General features: G+C 38.5%; 1 protein-coding gene and 1 long non-coding RNA gene across 2 annotated transcripts; both read right to left on the bottom strand.

Annotated features, from left to right (window-relative positions):
* Window positions 1-271: 271 nt before the first annotated feature.
* On the bottom strand, window positions 272-22,456 carry elovl6 (ELOVL fatty acid elongase 6). The gene is made up of 4 exons (XM_040010328.1): window positions 22,190-22,456; window positions 4,363-4,494; window positions 3,979-4,130; window positions 272-1,969 (listed from the first exon to the last, which is right to left on the bottom strand). The coding sequence occupies exons 1-4, from the start codon at window positions 22,270-22,272 to the stop codon at window positions 1,527-1,529; spliced, it is 810 nt and encodes a 269-aa protein (XP_039866262.1). The 5' UTR covers window positions 22,273-22,456; the 3' UTR covers window positions 272-1,526.
* Window positions 17,163-22,175, bottom strand: LOC120720598. The gene is made up of 2 exons (XR_005692993.1): window positions 19,551-22,175; window positions 17,163-18,890 (listed from the first exon to the last, which is right to left on the bottom strand). It is a non-coding gene; the product is annotated as an uncharacterized LOC120720598 (long non-coding RNA).
* Window positions 22,457-25,725: the final 3,269 nt, after the last annotated feature.

Here is a 25,725-nt window from a genome sequence, read left to right as displayed (position 1 = left end):
TGATACAGATCAACTTTAGTGACTCAGCTAAAACCAGAAGTGTAACACCTGATGTTGGGAGGTCAGGCATAAAACATGTTTGATTGCTGCTACACTTTGTCTTTCAGTTCTTGTAAAGAAAGACTGGATGTCTGGGAGTGATAATTAAACTCTGGTAATTCTTAATTTCAAATGCTTAGTAGTACTTTAGATGGCTTTTCAGGTTTAGCACTAAAATAGTTTCAATGGTGTGCAATACCAAGAGGAAAAAAAACAAACAAACACAGGCATGTCACATTTTTGCACTTTGTTCATATGTTAAGTTTGTCAGCAACATATTTTTTACATTGATACAGTGCAAATGCACAATAGCACAACAGACACCATTAAGGATACATACTATTTTTTCAATACAGCAGATTTTGACAATTTGCATGTTTGAATTTTTTTTCTTTTGCTAGACAGAAATATGCTCTTCCTCCATTTAAGCATTCATTGTCCAACAGACTGGTTTCGTCACTGGTAGGGACACTTTAACACAGCGAAGTGCTTGGAAGTCAATGGCAAGTAATTTTCCAAGTGTGGTCGGCAACTTCCGCAAGGTCATGACAAGTGGTGAAGCAGGGCACTGTCAGCATCTGTTTCCCATCACGGCCAGGAGCGGTGTGGTCAACAGTCAGTCCAATCAGCTCCATTCATACTTTTTTTCTCAATTATGCAGACATTCTAGATGAAATTCAGCCATACTGTAAAGTGGTGCAGATGTTAAACATGTCTACTTTGTCTTGATATGCATATATTAAGAAAGAGATAACCTAAGACCTGAGAAAAATATCGCATTTTGCAATGTAAGACAGACGACACAGTGCCGTTCACCCCATCAGCTCACCTCAACCACCAACACTTCAGCTCCATGTACTCACCAGCGATCCAAACTTTTGCTTTGACAGATCTAACCAAAAAAAAACACTGACGACAGACAGACACACAAACAAAAACATACTCAGATGGCCTGTGTTAATGTTAACTCCATCTTCATATGTACCTTCTTTTTTTCAATATACATATATATTTAAATATATATATATATATATACTATATACTATATAAGTAAACTTATACTTGTGGTAGATGTAATTTGTTTTTAATCTGGTGATTTTGATCCTTTTGTTATCCTTTACATTTGGAAAAACTTTTAAATGTGAATTTAAAATGGGGGCTTTTAAACTTCAGGTGGACAGATTGTGATGGCTTCTGATCATGGTGGTGCTGTTTCTATAGCATCCCTCAAGGGAGACAGAACCTTCAATGTTTTTTTTTTTGTTTTTTTATTTTGTTTTTTTTAAAGACCTGCACATTAGTAATAATGCTCAAGCACAAACACCAACCATTTCATGACCCTCCCACTCCCACTAGACTTCGTGGGCTATATGCCACCTCTCTCACACCTAAACCCATTCATTTCTCAAGACACTGGTCCCTGCTCTCAATTTCAAACTCCCTTTTTACATTATCTTCCTTCTTTTCATACTTATGGCATTTATTTTTTACTCGCTTTTCTTTGTGGCAGCCATAGCCGATGATTTGGACTTGCCGATGTAGGCTTCAAAGAAGAACTGGACAAAGAGCACAAAGTAGCTGAGGTACATGAGGGAGGACCAAACAATGTTCTGCATGTGGGATGGACACTCCTGGCCCTGCTGCATCCACGAGTACACCAAGTAGTTGACTACGCAGCCCATCAACATCTGTGTGATTTGGGTCAGTGTGATGAACATGGCAAACTTGCGTGACAGCTTGAAACCAGCTGCACGCAGTGCGTAGTAAGAGTACATGACAGCATGGACCAAGTAGTTCATGGTCATGAACCACCCGCCACCAGCCACCATGTCCTTGTAGGAGTACCAGGAGTAGAGCAGCACAGTAATGTGGTGGTACCAGTGGAGAAAGATGAGCTTCTGTTTCCTCAAGACAATGAACAGAGTGTCACCTGCGAATAGGAGAGTGGAAGTTAGGAGTGGATAAGACAGGACGGAGCAGCAGAAAAAGGAACATGGTTATTATTTGTCCAACAAAAAGTAACTGGCTGTGATACAAATCACTCTCAAATATGCAAAGCTGTGTAAAAACACAAAGCTTTAGGCACACACAGAGAAGCACTGAAATGTTTGACAACTTAGGACCCAATAAACTGATAAACACAAATACAAGTGGCAGCAAAAGCAGTTTTTATTATACCATTTATCACCCATAACAAGGCCAAGGCCGATAAGTACTCTACAATAAACAGTTGCGGTAACTGCAAAAGCTGAAAAAACAGAAAACATGCCCTATTACAACAAAGTACAAAGTAAAGTACTGCTACAAATACAAAACACCATAATATCAATGCTTCATATCAGTGGTTTCCAGGTTACAAAATGTATTTTTCCTTATGAAAATTTGGGGCTTTTGTTTTCAAATTTATGTATAAATGTAAATGTACACTTACCTACATTTTTATTTTTTTACATCAGTCAAAAATATTGCAATATATATATTAGTGAATGTAGTGGCTGAATGACTTTAAATGCATGGAAAACTAATCCTGCAGTAATTGCAGTATGTTAAACAGTTGGGATTTTAACACAAAGCATGATTAACTCAGGCTAAATAGAGACTTTTAATAACCAAGTAAGGTTCCACTAGTCACATATTTACCAAGGTCACACTGACACCGCCATGCTTACTGTCATGTAACCTTCAGACCCAAAGTTCCATTCTAAGCCAGGAAACCAGTCAGTGACAGCACAAAGTACTGTTTTGGTATTATATTTATACTGCTAGAATTTGCCCTATTATGCACATAATAGGGCATTTGTGGGAATTTCTCTTTTACAATGCAAAATTATGAATTACTTAATCATTCAAACATGATTATTATTTATATTGATTTATTAAGGCTTGCAGCAGCCAGTTTACTACAAATAAACCTGAGTTTACTGTTATAAATTTTATGGTATTTTCCACCTGATTTTGCTGCAATAGTTGTAGTGTTAATTCACCTGGAATCACAGATGAAGATGTTGTCCATATGAGTATGTATTGGCAAAAGTGGATGGCTAAAAGATGTGAGCACGGTGCCAAAAATTTGGCTTCTGACCTGTAGCTCTTAAATGAGTACTCAACTCTAATCCTTAAAGCCAAGCCATACATATTTTTGGTCCTGATAATAGTGGTATTTTGATGAAACAGAGCAGAACTTCATTGAACATAACTACTTATATGTGTCTTGTGTTCGTTTTTAGAATGTGCAATGGGGTTGCAGTGTCTCGAATTTTTAGTGACATATCTAGAGAGACATCCACCCATGAAAAAAAGGTCTCTGTCCACCTTCTTATGTTTCCCTAAGCCGCCTGCACCTTTCTGTACCTAGTAGATACAGAAACAACCAAGTCTCCAGTTTCCAGACTTCACAACATGATAGTTTGGACATTAGCCAGACAGAGAGAACATGGCATCTGCCACTCTTTATTCCTGCTGAGAGGAACAACTGCTCTAGGTTTAGGCTTGAAGATCTGACACTAGGAAGATAAAGATGAGCAAAAACAAAATTGTATTCACACAAAATCTTTAAAAAGAAGAGTACTGGTGGTGGCCAATTGTATCCATCAGCCTCCTAGCAGATACACCTATTGTATCAATTTCAAAATTGTAGGTGACTTTCTTCTTCAGTCATCACATTCAGACGATTTTCAGAAACTCTGACCCCTGACCTTAAGACTGAGGTTTCTGGGATTTAAACTCGTCTAAGATTATTAGTAAATACACTTTTAGTATTAGTTTGAAGGCCATATGCCGCTTGGTTCTTGAGTTATCAAATTCACAAACTTGGGTGACCATGTTGACCACCTGCTTGACGGGGTGATGACATCATCAGCCTTTTACAGTATTTGCAGTATTGTAGAAAAGAATATGCAAAAGATACTTAAAATAAATAAATAAATGAAATGGACTTACCCAGCTCTGGTGCTTTACTGAGTACAAAAGCATATGCCCAGAATTTGCTGACAGGCCCGTTGTAGAAGCTCTGGTCACAAACTGACTGTTTTAGCCCTTTCGTCATCAGGATGTACATCATGTAACTCCCAGTACGGATGGCACCAAAAATACTACATGGGGGTGAGGAGGACATACATATACAGACAATAATTTGTGTTAAAAGTGTGAAAGTGCTTCCCACATTATAGCTAAAATGTTTGTATTTCTAGCACTTTCTACAAGGCTGAGGTTTTCTTAGTGTGCACATTGCTACTGTTTCTAGTTGTTGTGAAACGCAGCTACGTTTGACAACTGAAGTCAGTTTATATTAAATAATCATTAAACAAATGTTAACCCTCTTACCTGAATACAGCGAGGGTGAGTGACCACAGCACCAATGGTTTCCTCAACTCAAACTTCTCCCTTTGTTTCATGACATGGCGGCCCCCGAGGATACAGGCAGCATAGAGTGCAGAGAAGAGAAAGGACTTCTTCCTGCAAGCAACAAAAAGAGAAAGCATGACTTACTATACACAGGAAAATATACTGATAGACTGATGTTCAATGCAACAAATTAGGAATGAAGGTTATAAAGTATCACTAAAGTGACTAAAATAGCCGAACGTTAAGTCTTGAAACACCCCTCAGTTCTTTATATTTTGCTCCCAAAGACGTCAGACGTTCTTGTAAAGCGATCTTGAGCAAAAGGTTTCAGAACTTTCTGACACTCTTTCAAAGTTTTTCTTAGGACACTGGTTCCTTTTCACTCATTTTCAGTCCACTACTTGTACCTCACTTTTTTTAGATGAATGCTTTTAAAGTCACTTTAGACTAACTTATGAATCATTCAAGCATAAAACGGCACCTAACTAAGGATTGGCCGCTGTTTTGTCTACACAAAACAGACAATTTAGCATAGAACCTTTTTTAAATTGTATCTTTAGGCACTTTGTTACTAGCAGCCTGCTGTAAAAAACTTAATCTGTTCCCATTTCTTTAGCTGAACTCATGGAAAAAAGCCAAAGATAACACCGTTTGACAGTAGTGTTTTTGCACCCACAAGGCAATTCCTTGTTGACCATAACCAGAGTTATTAGCCACACATTTGGCATAGAGAGCTGTATCTCCCTTAAAGATTTTAAAAAGCTAGATAGGTGGAGAAAGAAGTGGCAGGCCTAAAAGGCTATATACAGCAGATGGACAGTATCTCAAAGTCATATCCTTGAGAAATAGGAAAGAAATACAGCAAAGATGTGACAGCCTTCAGTTGATCCATCTACTCTTTGGTGAAAAACCATCAGAAATGGAAGGATGGCTGTCAAAAAGCAACTCTTAAGAAAAGGAAACAGGAAGAAGAGGCTGAGGTCAACACTAGATTCTGATGCACCATATATATGATTGGCAACAGCAATCCAGTGAAAGCATATCTTGACTGTATTCCACTGTATGTTTTTCTATCAATCATGGATTGGCTTTCCCAGAGTCTGGGCCTCAACATTCTTCAGATTTAGAACCATCTTGACAGAGAGCAGAAGAAAAGGCAGCCAACATCCAAAGAAGAGCTTTGGAATGTCCATCAAGAAGCTTGGACACTATTTGAAGAAACTCCAAAAAACTTGCCTAAGAGAGCTCTGGCTTTATTCCACCTTTTATTCCTCAATAAAGGTTTACACAACATATTGACTTTCAAGCTTCTTTTTTAATATATACACTATATTTTCATGTACGATTGGATTTCAATAAATTGCTTCACTGCTTAAGACTTGCACTCTACTGTAATCCATCAAAGAAGAAACAAACATTATCAAAGAGCAAGCTGGCAAGCTTCATCCTTAGATACTATGAGGGGAAAAAAACCTGACATTTTAAATGAAAGCAGCATTTATTTGCAATTTATTCCCACCATAAAGTAATCATTTCTAACAATGTAATTTTTGTATGCACAGAAGTTCTTCTTCCAGCACTGCTTCATAATGTACACAAGACACGTTTTACATAATAAAGTGACTTCACATGCAATGCCTGAAGCAATGATTTAATGATCAGAGTCCAGTTCCAACTGCCATTTAATACTTTGCTGCAAGTTAATTGCTATTGCCGGGATTCAGTTTCAGCTCCTCCCATCCTGTGATCTAAATTTGTGTTAATTGACTTGTCAGTGAAACACCACCTGGCTCAACTGAATCTAAAGAAAAGCATTTGTCAGTGCTCAGCACAATTACAAGGTGCAGGTAGTCTGACTTGACAGACTGGATGCTGAATAGGGCTGAAAAACACTAAACCAGCATTGTCGAAAAACGATCTGCTCTATTGGACAGAGCAGAGTAACTGTTTCGAGCAGCATAGCCAAGAAAATAAACCCCCAGGAAACCTTCAGGAAAATAAACCTTATGAGAGTAAGTTAGTAGGTTCCAGTTAGTCAGGCATCAGACCTACAGCAGGGTAGCCAGAAGTAGATATGTGTATGTAACGGCAGGGTGATACTGGAAAAAAGAAATATCAGCAGCAGCAACCTTGGAAACATTAAAAAAAAAAAAAAAAAACATTGTGTTTGCTGTCAAGAGGACAGTGCACAGCAACTAGGAATGAGGCATTCTTGGAGCTTGACCAACAGCTCTGGGATTAATTAGCTGAGTAATAGTAGCCCAAGGAGTGATGTTCTACTTCAGTGAGGTTTGTGTTGTTATTTAGAGATTATACAAAGACAACAACATGATGCTGACTTTTTTAAAGCCCTAGGTATTTAGTGCTTTATTATACAAAATTAAAATAAGGCCTCTAAACAGAATTGCCAATTGAATTGTGATATATGGTATACAAGCACAGGAGTACTACATCAGGCATTTTTTGCAGTTTATTCTTTAAAAGCATATCATGCAATTTATTTCAGTTTTCCATGGGATGGGGGTTCACACTGATGTAGACGTCCCAAAAACGCGTGTTTTAAACATGATATAGTTGGCTTTAAAGGGTTGAGACTTACATTGCTAACACTGCTGAACATTTCACAGAGCCCACACATGTGCAACCTTGTACACAGTGAACAAACCTGTTCTGCTGCCTTAGCAGATGACACTCTCGACAACAGCGCTAAAATTTGCTGATCAAGGATGTAGCCACACAAAAAAGGCGTAATTTCTTTTCTTTTTAAAAAAAAATGTAAAAGGCTATGTGACAATAATCAGTTAAATCTTTAATTCCATGACATCAGTTTCTCAAAAATGAACTTCAAGAATGAACTTGATGCTAACTTTAGGATCCCACTTTGTAATTTCAATACAGGAGGGTTGTGTAAGACGGTCAGTCAGGTTAAGGTGTATGTCAGTGGATGGTTATGGGTCAACCAATGCTAGAAGATAAAAAAGTAGTGCTGCTGATGCCCTTTCTCTTTTCAAACTGAATAAATGAATACTTTTACCATCACATAGTGTATCAACTCTTTATTTTCCATCTTTCAACAAAGGATATAGGATGTCACCTAACTGTTCTTGCAGGAGACCATAAAATGCTTGAGACCACCTCTGAAGAACAAAGGACAAACCTGTCAAAGTCAAATTCAGCTGCATTTACAGAATGACAACAGGGTCGGACTGCAGAATGACATCACTGTTTTTCAACTACACAGGAAGGAGGGGGGAACGGAGCAACCCACAATACAGTGCCCTATATAATGTGGAGTGGCTGGAGGGGATTGCAAAGGAGAAACAATCTCAGCATTACCCTTTGGTTTACTGTCATTCAAGGTTAAAGGTCAAAGGGTAGCACGATGAACATAGTCTAAGCTGTGTCTAAGGGGTGGCCGTGGCTCAGGTGGTAGAGCAGATCAGCTACTGATCAGAAGGTCGGTGGTTCGATCCTTGGCTTCCGCAGTCTGCATGTCAAGTATCCTTGGGCAAGATACTAACCCCAAATTAATGCGTGTGAATGCAGGTTAGTTTGCACTTGTGTATAGAAGTGCTTGTACGAGTGGGTGTGAATGGATGAATGAGGCATGTTGTATAGAGCGCTTTGAGTACTCCGGGAGAGTAGAAAAGCGCTATATAAGAATCAGTCCATTTGCCATATATAGAACTCCTTATGAGTACAATGAAATCATCTAAAGATGGGGCAAAATAAATTTACCCTTTAGTGTCCAAGCCTCGCTTGTTCTCTTAGGGCCATTAGTTTTTGAAGGTTATCAAATTAGATGTTATAGAGGAATTTATTGAGTTAAAGTAATGTGCCTTGAGCTACCCCTCATTTTTTTTTAATATTGTACTTCCTAGAAGCCAGGCTTTCTGGTATTTTTTTTAAGCACTCGAGCACTAATTCGCTAGGTTCTCTGGACCCCTTTTTCTGTAAACACTGGCTTATTATTCACAACTTCTCAGTCCTTATCCCTGAGCATTTTCTTAAAAAACATTGATAACGGATGAACACTATGTAAAAGTCATGTCCTTTAGAAATACAAAAATGAGTAAGTAAACAAATAAATAAAGATACATCAGATGCATCTGGCTTTTCAGTTGTTCCATCTACTATTTGTTGAAGGCTTATTGGAAATAGTCTTGGTGAAAGGGTGGCTGTCAAGGAGCCTTACAGAAGGGAGATGGGGAGGAAAGGTGAAAAATCAGCAGCTTATGGAGTGATTACTGCACATTTGAAATTTTTGGTTTCAAAGACTATTGAATTTTCAAAAAACAAACAAAAAATATTGTTATGATGTACAGAGAAGCTTAGGAGAGAGGTACAAAAGTGAGTTTCTACAACCACATGGAAGAAGATGGTGGAGATTCTGTCATAATTTGGGGGCTGCATTTCAGCTAGTGGTGTAAGAATCTGGCATGCATCATCATCTGGAAAGCATCTCATCACTTTTCAGTGTCACACTGATAACAAACACACTGCCTATTTTCCTAGCATTATACAAAGAAATAAGGAGTGGCTCACGGCTGGCATAGTACTGCAGTTTGCTTGTGCTACTGATACAAATTATTTTTTACATTTATTTGTAATTACCATGTCTATCATCAGTGGTCACAGTTTGGCAAAGGTTACACAGATTTTATTTTAAATAGTCTTTTGTCATCTATTAAGTAAAAAGTCCATTAAAAATAGTCATTTAAAAGCATTAAAACACAAAGCACTTGACATCATGTGACATTTTAATTACCGTAATTGTCGGGCTATAAGCCGCTACTTTTTGCACAAGCTTTGAACCCTGCGGCTTTTAGTCAGGTTCATTTTCAGTTTATTCTCTCATAAATTTTGATTACTCCAGAGACTCGATTCTGTTTGCTTGCTGGAGATTAGGGGTGGGCGATATAAACGATATACGATAGAAACAATCTAAATTTGGCCAACGATAGAGATTTTGACTATACCGCTGTATCGTGATAGCGCATGTTGATGATGTCATCAAACTGCGCCTGTTTTGGTCGAAAGCATCGCAGTGTCTACAACCATTGTCATCTGCAAATTATGCTCGGCGACAGTCATAGCAAAGAGATGAAGCACTTTTAAAATATGGGGAAAGCCAAAAACTGCGCTTCCTCCACTTCCATAACGTTGATTCATTAATGTTGAATTCTCTCGCAGCTGTTCTATTCCCATGTTGTTGCAGTATAGGGCTGCCACAAACGATTATTTTGATAGTCGACTAGTCACCGATTATTTTTGCGATTAGTTGACTAATCATACAAGGTAAAGCTTATTGCACCAGCAGCATCTGCTCTTATATAACTATCATTAGCTTACAGCTTTAAGTGTTTCAGGTATGTGCTAACTAAAAATAAAGACAAGATGATAGTTTATTAAATTTTAAAGAAATCTGCAGATTGTTTCGGTGAAGTTTAATAAACTCCCTGCTATCTAAAATATAACAGGACACCGGAGTAAATTCTCGAGCATCTCACACTTCTGATAATCAGCTGTCTGCTTGACGTTTATTCAGCTGTGTAAAAACTATAACTTTAATCTCAGCCAAACCGATTTACTCAGGAACAAATAAAATACTAAAAAAAGCCAAACAATAACATTTTGAAGTTATCTAAGTGACTTATATATATTTAACCTGAGTAGCGAAAGACGGCGGTGGGTTTGAAAACGATTTGCCGGGAGTCCGGTGTTCTCACGGCTCTAGTGAGCCTTGCCCCCGGCTAGCTATCGAGCTAGTGGGTAACAGACGCCTCCAAAAACGTCGGAGCGCTTTTGAAAATATGTGGTGTCTTGATAAACTGAGCAGATATTTGAGGTTTACACAGCTACATTCTCACCTGAAAATATGTTAAACGTGTATTTTGTGACCCAGAAAGACTAATAACAGTAATCTTAAAACTAACTAGCTGCCGCCATTGCTGGAAACTGAGCAGGGCCACGATGGTCTGCGCTATGAATTCTGGGACACAGCTTCTTCTTCTTCGGGGTTTAACGGCAGCTGGCATCCTTGTACATGCAGTGCTGCCATCTTCTGTTTCAGTCCGTTATTACACTCTTAAATCCTACTACTTATTCCTGCGTCTTTTGGGATCTTACAAAGCTTCAAACGACGCGTCGACTATTAAATCAGTCGTCGACGATTTTGATAGTCGACGTAATCGTCACTAGTCGACTAATCGTGGCAGCCCTATTGCAGTATATTAATAACTAACCTTGTATTGTGGATGAATAATCTCAGTTGTTCTCCTGACTGAGTTTTGGCTCGTGTATAGCATCCTGCTATGCGATTGCATTTGTCCCTGACCACCAGAATCCCTCACGTTAACTTTTATCGAGTGGAAAAAAAGTTGCCGTTCATCCTCCAGCTTCACTGTGCTAATGTTATGCTAACATAGCTGTGTCGCTAGCAATCACGTAGCACAACATTATATACCAGGTAGTCCAACTTCAGTAACCCTGCAAACGCCACTGCTGTTTAGTTTTCTGTCTTCATTTATGTTGGAAGTGGTAGCAGAGCTGTACGTTTTAATTAGTTTCAAAAATCTCTCAGTCAGAACATGGTATGAAATGTTTAGGTGGAAACTAGCAGGCTAACTTCCTGTTAACTTCTAACTCCGTTAAATTTAATAAATTCTGTTTTCATGGATGCCTGGATGTTAAACTTAATTGTTACACCTGCTAAAGCAGCAACGCTGATGATTTTATTAAAGATGAAAGAATTTAGACCGTTTTTAACTCTCAGCGTTCATTTGACTTTGGGACCTGAAGCGGACGGAGTTTTGGACCCAGATTACTCCGCGAAGCTCCTTACTACGGCAGCCGTAATGCTCTGACAATCCATCAAAACATTTTTTAACAGATTTCTGCACACCAAAATCGGTTCGAGGTCAGTAAGCACAACCAGAATTCATACATAAGGCACACTCGATTTTTGAGAAAATTAAAGGATTTTAAGTGTGCCTTGTAGTGTGGAAAATACGTTATACAGAAGAAAAGAATATATCGCGATATATATCGTTACCGCACATGCTTCAAATTATATCGCGATATGGATTTTAGGCCACATCGCCCAGCCCTACTGGACATATCGTTTTCAGGGGGAGAAATGTTTGACTCTTATCATCCCCACAGACACAGCGGCCAGGGAATCAGAATGACATCATTACAAAAAGGCCATGAGTAAGTGTGGTTATCCCAGCTGGACATTTGTCAAAGCTGGGAAAGCACCTACAGAATGCTCCAGGCGATCCAGGAGAGAAGAAAGACAACTGCTGCCTAAATGAAAACCTTTAACAGAACAGCTGAGACGCATTCTGTCAAAACACGGTGTCTGTAGCTTTCAAACCCCACGACACACTATGCCAACAATTGGTCCACCTGACGGATCGGATCCTCTTGCACAAACAGAATAATATAGTGTACGTGGTGAAGTGCCAGGAAGATTGCTGTGAATTACACATCGGGGAAACCAAACCACCTCTGGATAAGCAGATAGCACAACACCGAAGAGCTACCTCATCATCACTCTTTCAATGACGATGGTATGCACATCCTGACAAAAAGCAACACTGGTTTGAGTGGGGAGTCAAGGAGGCCATTTACAACCATCTCTAAGGATATACGTTTCACCATCTTGCAGTACTGTGATTACAGCCATTCCCCCAACTGTAATGGTAATGCACAGACATTTCCATTGATCAATGGTAATGAGAATTAGCACAATAATGATCATGACGGATTGCAAGGCCCATTGGTAGTCATTGATGGTAGTTTTGGTCAATATTAAAAAATATTATTTATAAGGTTGGGAAAAGCTGCAGTCACGCATCCTGTCACTCCATTGATGTTTGCAAACATGTTTCAAAAGCAAAATGCAGATTTTCTTGGTTCATTAATGTTAAATGTGAACTGCAAAATTAAAGTTTTGAAAAGAGTGAGAACAAAGATTTAGTAATGATTCTTCCACCATCGCCAGTGTGTGAATGTGTGTGTGAATGGGTGAATGACTGAATGTAGTGTGAAGCGCTTTGGGGTCCTTAGGGACTAGAAAAGCGCTATACAAATGCAGGTCATTTACCATTCCACCTAACCAAAACTCACTGCACTCTTTCTCTGTTCTTCGCGCTCTCTTTCAACCAGCAGGTGACAAATATAGCACTAGCATGCAACTTTTTCAGTAAGTTGCTTGCTAGTGCATGCTTGAATGAAGACATAAGGGATGCTTGGCAATGCTCACAATGCCATCTATATACCACCTAAATATAAAGTATTGAAATTCACACAACACAAATTTAAAACAGGATAATCACTTACTTAAACCAAGGTCTACTTTGTTTTAATAACTTCAAGCCAACAAACAAGTTACATTTTGAAAATAAATTTAGAGCCTAAGGACCAACTATTGCAACAGATTACTTCATCATCAGCAAAGAATTTTACATTTTATCTATTTATTTTTAATAATTAATTAAATTAATATTTAGCTTATATTTGTTTTGGCTCAAACACCAGTATGATGACCAAGAAGTCTACTGCATAATAATTTAGTTTGTAAACACTAAAGAACAATTATACTCTGTGGGACAGACATGGGCTGCTGGAGACAACACAAGAAAGTAGTAGTCATAGTGTTAGATCTTCGAAATCTGACTGAAGTCCACCTTAAGGGTGCATGCACAGTTGGTGCTCTGGAGTCTCCACTAACACGTCCACACTGTCACAAATAGCGATCAGAGACAGTCAGGTGATGTTCACTCAGAGCCTCGCACTGATCATGTGATGATGAAACTTTCATAGAAACTACAGTAGCCTCATGATGATTGTCCACGTCCAGTACACTGGCAAACCGTAGGCACCCACTGAGAATCCATTTACAAGTAGATCGCATCTGTTGGAGGCAGTATTCAAAGCATGTGGTTCAACCTGTTTGTGGGCAACTCTTTCATCGTTTTTAGTCCTTCAGCCAGCTGCAAAGTCCTACATACAAAGACCCAGTATTACCAACAATCAAGTGTCCACTGCAGTCACCATTTGTGATTTTCATTTCTTAATCTTTGGAGTTATTATCTTTGCTGTCCCTTCTCTCTTGTCCAACAATCAGCATTCGACCTACACAGTGTCATCCACATTTGCATAGGCTGAAAACCCCTGTTCATAGGCTCTCCATAAGCAAATTCCTATACAAATGATCACAACGGCAGTACCATAAAACAAGCCCAGCACTACCCTTGAGGAAGACTGTTTCCTCAACACATTAGAGAATGCTCTACACTCAATTTGTTTAAGGCAAAGGTTAAAAACTGGTTATGGACAAATCAAGTGTGTGATCATGTATGAGTTGTATAGTTTTAATGTTTTATTTGGGAACAGAATGGTGTGTATGTGTAAGTTTGGTGATGGAGTTTTTATTATGAATGAATGATGAATTTTTATGAATTATTATGTCTATTTTTTACGGTTAAGGACAACAGATGGAAATTAGCCCCTGGCTATAATCTGGTATGTTTACATTCATGTAATTTTTTTTTTTTTTTACATTTATGTTCATTAACATGCACTGTCCTAAATAAAATAAATAAAAAAAGATGGCCAAATGTTAGCTGAATAAGAAAATTCTTATTTTGCCAAAATGTAATTACTTGGTTGGCTGCAGGGGGAAAAAAACAAAATAAATAGCCTAATGTTAGCCATGTAGCACAGCTACTCACCCTCACATTAGAACCTGTCATGAGTGATTTGTTGCTGCTTTCGCTCATGTTTTTAAGACCTGACTCACTTTGTGCATGTGCTTGTAAAGATTATATATTTTAAGACTCCTTATTACAGTTTTCTGTTCAGTTCTCTCTTAAGTTTCCTCAGTCCTCGAAGTATGTCATAATGCCTCCCAAAATATAATTTAATAAATAAATTAAGATAGTAAACTTCACAAGGTAAAAACTACTTGTGCAATATATTAAAGGGTTGTGGCAAATGGCCTGACTCCGCTGTTTGCCAAAGTGGGCCGAGGTAGCACAAATAAAAAACTACAAAGTCAGAGCTCTTTTGGGAAGGATCAGCATGAAGCAGTAACAGAATCAGCAGAGATTTCTTTCTTGCAGCAAGGCTAGCAGCTGCATTCATCTAAATGAGCACAAGAAGCACTAGCTTAGTGGTAAAAAACATTAAAATAAGGTGAAATCTATGACTGCAGAGCCGGCTCTCTATGTAAAACTGTGCACACTGAGTGTAGTCTACAAGAGCTGCTCAGTCAAATCAGGAAAGCATCACACTCCCTCTCCCTCTGGTGCGTAACCATTATTACAGCTTCAGACGCTGGGCGTTGGCTCATTTTTCACTACTGCCAAATGATGAACAAAAGTTTAAAAAGGGAATTTAATTTTGAGAGAATACTGATGATGGAGCCAACAAAGCACAGCTCCAGAGATGTCCTCTGACACTACAGTCTCACAATATTATCACCACCATAAAGGTTCAAATGAAAATGGTCTTTTAGCCTGTAAAAGTTGAGTAGTCTAACTTCAAACATGACAAACGGAGAGCCAAGCCATCCAGCCCAAATTACAGTTTTATAGCAAACAATTCGTTCTAGACATCAAGTTGAAGTATGCCAGCATATCCTACCACCTTATGGTTTTGGTTTTGTTGACTTATGTACTAACTTCTTTAGTACATTGCACATTATAATAAGAATGTTGATCCCATTGGCCATCCCCTCCCCCACTGACAGTGTCGTATAAAGCTGCTGGATAACCTGCTGTGAAACTTGGATCTGTATTAGCTTGTCCAGGAGATTTCATGTCTTATGTAATCCTGTGCTTGCAGTCTGAGGATGAGTCTGCATGCCTGTGACACTGAGCTGGTGTCTAACTGTGTGTGTGTATGCTATGTCACAAAGACATATACAACTATATACACAGCAGAACTGTGTATCTGTGCGCACACTTGCAATATTGTAGTTTAGTTCAGGACCGTTAACTCCTTGGCAGTACTTTCTGTATCCTATAGAGAGTAAAAGGAGTAACTTTGTCAAAGAGCAGACAAGCAGAAAAAGAGAAAAAAAGAAAAAATACCACAAGTTGCAGTGAATATAATCTAGCTATGTTACATAATAACCAGTCATCATCCAAGAATCACTGAGGTGCACTTACAGGTCACTTAGCAGCATGTACAAAAGTCAAAGTTACTTTAAGGAGTTTGTGCTGGAAGTATTAACATTTGTTGTGCAATAATTGACATTATCACACAACAATCACGCTGAAGCTGTGATTGTCATTACATAATTGACAAAAGTTGTAGGATTTATAAATTAATTAATTAATTACTAAGCAGCAGTGATTTGTTTTTTTTAAAGAAAGGATGGCTTTAAAACCTTTAGTCTGAGAATTGCATCACCAGTATGTTATCTATGTGCCCAAACTTTGTTTTCATTGGAACGCACATCATCAAGTACAACGTGAAAAAGACACACACTCTTGTAACTACAGTGAGAAGAAATGTAGTCCAACTGCATTCATTCCATATTGACTCATGTATGTAACTACTCAAGAAAAGCTGCAATTCACCAGAGGAAATGGGGAAACAAAAAGTCCACCAACTAAAAACAAATGTAAGTGCCGTTTTGAAAAGATTTTCCAAACGATTGTAAAAAGTAAAAAACTGAAAATTCTGTAGAAATATATTTTTGTGTTAGTGGTTTATAATTTGGGCTTAATGTGTTATTTCCTAAATGTACATTTTAACCAAAGGTATCCATTATAAGGACAAAAAGCACTGGGCCACCTATATATTACACCTACAGAAGCTGGTGATTTACATGGCCACACTAACAGAGGGTCTGTTGAAGAAATGACAAGGCAGTCAGTTGGGTTGATCTCACCCATACCAATGTTCAGTCTTTGCATTTCTAGCTTGAACAAAATAAGGTAATAAATTAGGGTAATTTATTTACACAGGCTTGCAAAGTCACACATACACACTAACACAAAATAGCTGTAATATGAACTGCTTTTGCTTGCATTAAAGATTTTTACTGGCAGCCTAATAAAAACTGAAAGTGTAACAAAACTGCAGCAACACCGCAGGCAGACATCAGTTCCCGAGGAGTCAGCGCATGTCTCTACCTCGCCTCACCAGTGGTGAGAAGAAAACAGGCCGAACAAACATCAAGCCTGAAGCATATTCTTGGTTAACATGGTCAAGAAAGATTAGCATCACCATGTGCTGCTCTTGTTACAAAGGCAGCAGCATCCATTTACTTATAGCTACGGATCCAATTCAGGAAACAGGAAATCATCTAAAAAACACAAAAAAGTGTCTCTAATACCTAAAAATAATTTCTTGAATAAAAATACTCAATATTCAAAAAGGATCTCTCTAACGTCGTCTGCGCTGCTTTGAATCATGAATTTTTTTTAAAAGTTGCATAAGAGAATGCACACAAATGCATATATTATTTTTCAAGAGAAAAATGAAAACAAGCTAGTTAACATTTCAAGCACTTTAACTTTAGTTGTTGAGGTGGTTGCCCAAGTACAATTGCTAAATCATTTTTGAATTTTTATTATTATTATTATTTTCACAGATTTCCAGGACAATAAATGAACTTTTTAGTGTAGTCCCTTGCTCATATTTTAAAGGTTGACTCACTACTAATCCCAGATCTTTCTCCTCATTTTGGTCGGACCAAACAACTTGCAAGTCATAGTAATATCTTTTCAAAAGAGCATCTCATCCTATCAAACATTGTCCAACTGCACCTTCTTGGACTGTAGTTGCTCAAGCATATGTGCATACTCTACTCAATACAAGTAAAAGTTTAAATCTATGGGAAATGCCACTATGCACTAACCACTGATGCAACATAATTTTTTAATCCAGTCCATCTACTGGTCTCATCTGTACAATAATAGGGCATGAGAACTCCGAAACAATGGAGAAGGCTGCACTTGGACTGAATAAGTAATATGAAACTGTGATGGAAGACAGCTATCTCCCCAACTTATCGAGTTCCAGAAACATGATCTTCAAGATTAGTCAGTGAGCCAGGATACTTCTGAATTGAAAGGCAAATGGTTAGCTAAAAAGAAGCAATGCTACTGTTAAAAGTAATATTCATAAACATTTCATGAAGGCAGAGTCTAAACATTATTATTTTACTCTAAAAATAAGTTTATAAAGCAACAGCAAATGAAGCAAATTTTAGGAGAAACATTAACAGTCAGACCACACACAAAATTTTCATTATTCATTCCCTGCAGTATTCTACGACTGTGCAGCCCGTGTTATCAGTCCAAAGCAAAATCACCAGAGATCCATCAAAAGAGCAGAGACCCATGGGGATGCTATCCACACAAGGGGATTTTCAAAAAACAGAACATAAGGTTCTAAACAATCTGCATGCTAATGAGAAATGATGACGTTTGTGGAAGTGCAGACTGAGTCAGCAGGTTGAAGGTGAGTGTATTAACACTGAATAATAACAACGTGTCTTTTATGGATAGTAAGGAACACTGCAATCTTAACATACATCAGGCAATATTGAAATGGAGCAGGTTTTATCCATTGCACTGGATCACATCTGAGGTTTTAATATATTTAGGAAGATAAGTGTTTTCATTTGAAGTGACGACAAACCAGTTCAGTCACACAGTCACACCAGATGTAATAACCAAAGACTGCAGTCCAGATATTACCACATTAGACTGGACATGCTATCACCTATCAAAATGAGAGAAGTGCTTGTTTATTCATTTCTTCCCAAAATTTGAGCTGCAACAACAAATACAGAAACCCATGCATGTGTTTTTAAACAGACTTTATTCAAAACAGTAACATGATGCACATGTTATGCTAAACAATTTTATATCAAAGACAAGTTTGCAAAGTTATGTTAATAAATGCACTATATGTGCAATTACAGTCAGGCATTGCATAAGGTTTACTGTGTGTTAAGTGATTATGTGTTGAAATGGGTTGTGAAGGGCCAAGGAACTGAGATGAAGAAAAAAATGATCTTATATTAATATGATCTAGCTGACGAGTGCATCTGACTTCAACTGACTCAGGTCCCAGGAGAAACATGCTGCTGAGACTTCCGAGGTAAATGGAAGTCATTATCTTGGGGTTTTTTCAATTTTAAACTGGTTTTCCAATTTCCTAGTGTGACTTAATCACAATTAAATTTGGGTTGTGCACCACAATTTCCTTACCAAAGTCAAATCAGACAATCTTTTGCCACAAGACTGAAGTGGAGAAAAAATGAAAACACCCTGCCCTTATAATATTTAGGTTTATATTGTACTGAATACATTTTGTTGTCAAAAAGGCAAGATGCTGATGTTATCACACAGTATTTAGTTCTTCCTCCTCTTCTTAGTTCTTCAACCGACTCTTTGACCTTTCTTATACAATACTGAGCTGTCTCCTGTCAGTGTCCAACAAAGACATTAGATCAGGGCACCAGTCTCCATTCATCCCTGCAGAACAATGACATACACACAGTATATAACAATGTACACTTATGTCTTGTCCTGTTTTAAACAGAGGGGTTACTTTAGCTGGGACTTGGCTGAACATGAAACAAGAAAAATAAACTTGTGCATAGTTAACATCAAATAATACAAACTGAAACAGGCAATACTGACCACACTAGAAATAATACATAATATCTGACAGCCAAAGAACAGGATTCATGGTTCAGTTAACATACATTTTGCTTGAAATGTAAATGACCGTCATGACTAAAGCTGATGCTTTCCTATATTCAACAATGAGAATACAGTACATGGAAATATTAGGAGAAAAATGTAACCACAGCGTAACATATATAATGAATTCTGATTAAAGATATCTTTGGTTTTGACTAATAGAATAGTTTTAGAGCTGTTTGTTTTTCCAGCTTATCATCATCAACACTATTACATAACTATGTTCAACAGTCACAGTCTAATGGTGTTAACTTCAGGGCCAATTGCATGCTTTATCAATGACTCCTCTGTCATGCACACAAGCTTTTATATAACTCACGCGTCTACTCTATAGCCAGTTAAATGCAATGCAAAATAAACATTTATTGTGATTTCCAAAGATAAATATCAGATACATATGTTATATGATAAATATATGATCTGCCTTACCTTCAGAGTCTGAATTATTCCCTGGCACATCCATCAAAAGGGATCCTCCTGTTCTTCTAGTCAAACAAGACTGAAAACAGCCAAGCCAGAGATCTGTATGCAATTCTTGACATTTGCTTTTGCAAATATGAACTGAAATCAGTTCATATTTGCACTTGGCCTTGTTAATGGTTTGCAGGATAAATACACAAAATAAATACATAAACGCAAACTGTGCAAATTAGATTAAAGTTATTGTGTGGTGGTTTAAGTACTGCACTGAGCTAACCATTAAACAGAGGCATTTTTTTCTAAGGCACATGCTTTCATAAGAGCTCCTTATGTCTCACCCTTAAGCCATAAAAACACGTCACCCTTTATTACATTCCTAATGTCAACTCATAAACTTATACAGTCCCTTTTCCCATAGTTGTTGTCTCTATTAGCCATGTGCACTGGCCCTGTCTGACATCTTCCACTACAGGAATAGCAGAGAGAGGTCATCACAGATCAGCTGCAACCTGATTGGCTAATTCTCTGTCAGCAGACATCAGAAGATGAACGTTATTGGTTGGTTGTCAGTACTAGGGTATGGACAGCTCCTACACATTACTCCCATGTGGTCTCTCACTCACTCTCTCGCTCGGTCTCTTTCTCTCTCTCTGTCTCTCACACTCACAGGTTTAATTTTACTGAATAAGACTGAAACTGTTCTATAACTCATTCCAAGCACTCAAGGAAAATATGCTTTAAAAATAATCTGCCTTTTATCAGGCAGTTGAAACAGATGAAGCTAGACAAATACCTCTTACTTTCTGTGTGCTGCCTTCTAAAAACCCACTACCAGTGAATGAAGCTCATACTAACTTTACCCATGAATCATTTTGTTTTGCTTGGAACCATTTCTTGCTCAACCTGGCGTGGACCTGGACAAAAATAACCCTCTATTAATTCATGCAAAAGATGGGTGGACAGACCAGTACATGACCCACGATTGTAATGCATGACTGCACACAATCATGAAGAATATTTACTCATCCGTTAGTAGCAACAGGGAAATTTCAGCCTGGAGTAATGTTACAGATTGTGCAAAGCGTAGCAGACACCACCCTAAGTAAACAATGAGACATTTTGAATACTGACGCTTCTTATCAATGAACAACGATGCCAGAAGGTGACTTCAGCTTTAATTTGCAGCATCTTGTACTAGTACAGGGTATTTTGAGGACAAGCCACCTCACTCTTATTTTGAAGAAGAAAACAAATTGCGACTTCCTGTTTCATATTTTCACCATTCTCTGGACTGTTGGTCAGGCTGCTGTTATAGTGACCCTCAAGAATATTCAGCTGTCTTCCACGAAAGGATCTCATCCTGCTTTCTCATATATACTCCATCCACACCACCTTGGACAGCTGTTGGGAGAATAGTCCTTCTGTTCTGTAGATCAGCTGCAACTTGAAAGGCCACTCTAACAGAATCTGCAGCATTTGGAGAACTGCTAATCCAGTTGCTTAACATCACTCAGATTTTTGTTTTGCTTTGTTTTTTTCCCCCCTAACAAGGTACTTAAAAATGAAATGTCTGTAAAAGGTCAACTTATACACTCTATTGTAAAAAAAAGCTGTTTAAAAAAAATGCATGCTTACGGCTAGAGGAAGAAAACACATTTGATTTGTGGGAAGCTGTGATTCATCAGTGACTCCAATTAGTACTGTTAAAAAAGGCTTTTGCTGCAAGTTAGTCTCTTATATTTTGTGTAGCAATTAATTTTTAGGTTAATTGGGATTTCATATTCTTTCATTTGGAAAGGCGTCTTATTTAGAGCTAACAGAACTGGGTTATTACTCAATCAATAAAATATCAACAATATTGATCGGTTAATAATATTTCTTGCCATTTTGTTTAAAGTAGAGCTCCAAACACTTTCTCTTTTCATTTACATAGGAAATGTATTGGACCAAGCATGCTATTAGACCCCTTAGAGTCTGGGGGCTTGTGATGACAGTTTTTAATCATTTTATACTCCATTGATTGAAAACAATCAATATATGACTCATAATGAAAAATAAACTGTTTTAAAACACAGAACAAATAATTACTAAATTAATAACAAATATCTTTATTTTAAAGGACAAAAATAAACCATGACTGGTGCCCACTCTTGACCATAGAAAATCAGTCAATCAGTGGATAAAAACATACTGGCCCAGTGAGTGGATGGTGGTGCGACAGCTGGAGGAATGGATGACCTTTATAACACTATCGCGGCAGTGATGCCGGGAGAATAAATCACAGGAATTCAAGGACAAATCCTTCTCATGAAAGATGCACAATGCAACAGTGGAAGAGCATGTAGCATCCAATGAGAGCAGACAGACTGAAATGTGGCAGAGCGGCGTTTTCGCACGCGGCTGAAGGCCTGCATGAATTTGTTCATTTTATGAAGCACAGTCAGAAATTCGCGGATGATGACAAAGAGGCTGATGTAAGAGGATACGGCTAGGTTTAATCCCGGTAAACGAGGTGGATGTATGTTCCACGCTACAGGCTCCAACACACATTTAGCACGAGCACGGCGCGTTGAATGTGCTGTAGAAAAACCGTTCATTGCTATATATGGGATTATAAACGGGGCGCTAACGTTACAGTGTAGCCTTACCAGTTCTCCTGCATCCATCGGATAGCTTCGTCCTCGTTGAACTGTCTCTCGAATTCATATTCTTGCAAAGCTAGCACCGACATGCTCACTGCACTGTGTTTCTTTTCACACCGCTGAAACAAGACGATAGCCGGCTGAGGTGTTTCTCTCTAGTCTGTTTCCTCGCAGCCCCTGACTCGCATCGCTCGCGCCAATGTCCTGACCTCGCGGTTGTACGCGTCACTGCGCGAGCAGCTCGCCAGTCACAGCACCTTCCTCCTCCACCGGCTACCGAGCCGACGCCCTCTTCCTGAAGGAGGGTGACGTCAGGGTCCTAAAGCCGTCAGATTGCTCCCTTGAAAGTTCAATTTGATGCATTCATATTTTATTCTATGGTCATTGTGAATAAATAAGAACACAGAACATATGGGTAATATTGAAGCCCAGTTTATAGGATTATATTGTGTCTTGTGTAAGCAGTCTGTTTAACCAACATTAAACAATGGTTGAACAATAACTGCTTACAGCTAAACCCGGCCAAAACAGAAACTTTGATTATTGCACCAAGCAGTGCAATACCTGATATTAAACGGCGACTGGGTGACTTAGGTTCCTCACAGAAACATAACCTTAGAAACTTGGGTGTCATTTTTGATGAAGCTTTTTCTTTGGAGGGACATTTAAATCAGACAGTAAGAACCTGTTTTTTTCACTTGAGGAACATTTCTAAACTTAGATCCATCGTGTCAACAAGTGAACTCGAGATGATAATACATGCTTTTATCTCTACAAGACTTGACTACTGTAACAGCCTGTTTACTTGTCTAAACATGAAAGGGCTAGCCCGCCTACAGGTTGTTCAAAACTCTGCAGCGAGGCTACTGACCCGCTCAAACAAGGGTGCTCATATGACCCCTGTTTTAAAGTCGCTGCGCTGGCTATCAATCAGATTCAGGTTCCATTTTAAAATTCTAGTTTTAACTTTTAGAGCATTACAGAGACGCCCCCCCCACCCACCCCTACATTGCTGATCTGATTCATACACATACCTCCACTGATGACCTGAGGTCAGCAAACCAAAACCTTTTAGTGGTCCCCCACACTTGTTTTAAAACCCGAGGGGACCGGTCTTTCCAAGCTGTTGCACCCAGATTGTGGAATGCACTTCCCCTATTTCTACAGGGTTTGGACTCTTTTATTTTATGACTGTATTATGTTTTTACCTTGTAAAGCACTTTGTGACATATGTCTGTGAAAGGTGCTATATAAACTTTACTTTACTTTACCTACAGTCTCGTGCTTCTTTTCGTCAAATTTTTGTCATAGCAAACATTTTCATTTTGTTTAAAATTAAACATTATTTTATATTCAATGAAATTTTTATTACTTTAGCATGAATGACGTGTCACTTTATTCTGCAATCACTAGGCCAGTAGCTGTTTCCCAACATTTAGAAAGGCTTTTGTAATAGCTGCCTTATCTGCTTATCCAGGTACAAGCAATTTCTATATCTGGTAAAGTAAATAGGTGGGGTGATGGGGTGAGCTATCTTAGTAGTAGAACTCTCACCTAGAAACAACAAAGCTGATACTTTCGCATGGAAGTTATACAATTTCATCACTGATATGCAAACTGTGCTCTTTCACAGGCGTTAGATAGTGTGCTGATGATATTGCAGTTTTACTTGGACATTTAGCACATTCATCCATGGTCCCATAGAGAAGATGGCAAATTCCCCACTACTTATGAAACATTTTTAAGTTACTGGGGAATTTGCAATTGAACTGCTTCTTTCTGGTGAGATTGGCCAATTTATCATCATCCTGTTCAAGAAAATGATTTGGTTGAAAGTTTATTTAAAAAAAAAGTTTACCATTTGTTCTTTCATGAATACAAACAATTCTGTAAGAATTTTTGAATTGTGTGGAAGAAAAATTGTACTAAAGGTTTTGTACAGACAAATTCAGCAAGTTGAATGTGATTCATTGGTTTCTAAAAGCAGTGCATCACATCAAACATATAATTTTACATTTACATCAAACGTTGTTTCACCAGACTTAGACATCACAACACTCACAATGCAGGTGTAAGAGTTACTTGTACTTGTAACAAGTTGTTTTCCTGAAAAACGGAAAACAACTTGTTACAAGTAATGTGGCAGAATTGATGACCATAAAGCTGCTGAATGCATGAAAATCAGAATCAGAATACTTTATTAATCCCTAAGGAAATTATGTGGATTAAAAACTATCCACTACCCCTTATGATAGTAACTCACATACCTAAGGGCTTGGAAACTGCCAAGCAAAGACTTTCAGCCTAAACCTGCCAATTGAACCTGAGAAATTGAAGCTAGGAAAATAAACCAGATGTTCTCCAATAAATCATCTAAGGTGTACTCTCAGCGGCAGGTGAACAACATGAGAACAAGTACCTAAACAGGATCCTGTAACTATCATAGTGGTAGACATTTAAGACACAGTCTTAAGTATGAAGAGTTGGACGGCATCAGGCCCTGACATGATTCCGCCTACTGGTTAGAGAAAGTAACTGCACTCTGGCACCACAAATGAACCAGCTGCTCATGGATGAAATACAACCAGAACGGCTAACTGAAGGCCGGACAATCCTGTCCCCAAGAATCCCCAGAAGGAGCGAGTCCCATCTAACTACTGGCCAATAAAGTGCCTCAGTACCACACGGAAGCTTCTGTCAGTCATAGCAGACAAGATTTAAAGATTGTATGATAATAAAAACAAAACAGAGAAAAACATAATTGACCCCATATGAGTAAGTGCTTTGGTGACCGTGGGAAGGAAAAACTTCTTTTTAACAGGAAGAAACCCCTAGCAGAACCAGGCTCAGGGAGGGGCAGCAATCTGCCACAACTGGTTGGGGTTAGGGAAGGAAGACAGGACAAAGACACGCTGTGGAAGAGAGCCAGAGATTAATAATAACTAATAATTAAATGCAGAGATGTTTATAAACACTTAATGAGAGAAAAGGGTGAAAAACAGTTCATCATGGAAATCCCACAGCAGCCTAGACCTATTGCAGCATAACTAAGGGAGGATTCAGGGTCAACCTGATCCAGCCCTAACTATATGCTTTATCAAAATGTTTTAAGAATACTGGCACATGGCTCAATACATGAGTGGGGCTCAGAAATAAATTGTCATGAACACAACATGGAAAAAACTCCAGCTCCTGGTAGGTAGGGCAGTCACTTCAAGCCAGTTGCAAAAGTCAACATCAAGTGCAGGATTCACCAAGGAGATGCTCTGTCCCCACTGCTGTTGTACGTAGACCTCAATCCCCTCACCATATCAAGCCATATCATTGACAAGTCTTGGTACGGATACTGACTATGGAATGGAGAAATGGTCAGCCACCTCCTCTACATGGATGACATCAAGCTGTATGCCAAGAGTTAGCAAGACATCAACTCAGTAGTCCACACCTCTAGGATCCAAGTGTAGTCAGATGGAAAGAAAGGGAAAGTAGTTAGAACTGAGGAAACTGCACTACCAGAAGGCAGCAATGCAGACATCGAGAAT

The sequence above is a fragment of the Simochromis diagramma genome, unplaced genomic scaffold (genome assembly GCF_900408965.1).
Source record: "Simochromis diagramma unplaced genomic scaffold, fSimDia1.1 OVJJ01000585.1, whole genome shotgun sequence".
NCBI classification, from domain to species: Eukaryota; Metazoa; Chordata; class Actinopteri; order Cichliformes; family Cichlidae; genus Simochromis; species Simochromis diagramma.
The sequence above is the reverse complement of the archived record's forward strand: the minus strand, read 5'-3'. Positions and strand labels throughout refer to the sequence as shown.

Excerpts from the sequence above, each read along its gene's own strand:
- elovl6 (XM_040010328.1), bottom strand. The coding sequence starts at position 22,272 with ATGTCGGTGCTAGCTTTGCAAGAATATGAATTCGAGAGACAGTTCAAC. Across the intron at positions 4,131-4,362 it reads CTCACCCTCGCTGTATTCAG|TATTTTTGGTGCCATCCGTA; the intron begins GTAAGAGGGTTA and ends ACCCCCATGTAG. Across the intron at positions 1,970-3,978 it reads CAGTAAAGCACCAGAGCTGG|GTGACACTCTGTTCATTGTC; the intron begins GTAAGTCCATTT and ends TCCTATTCGCAG.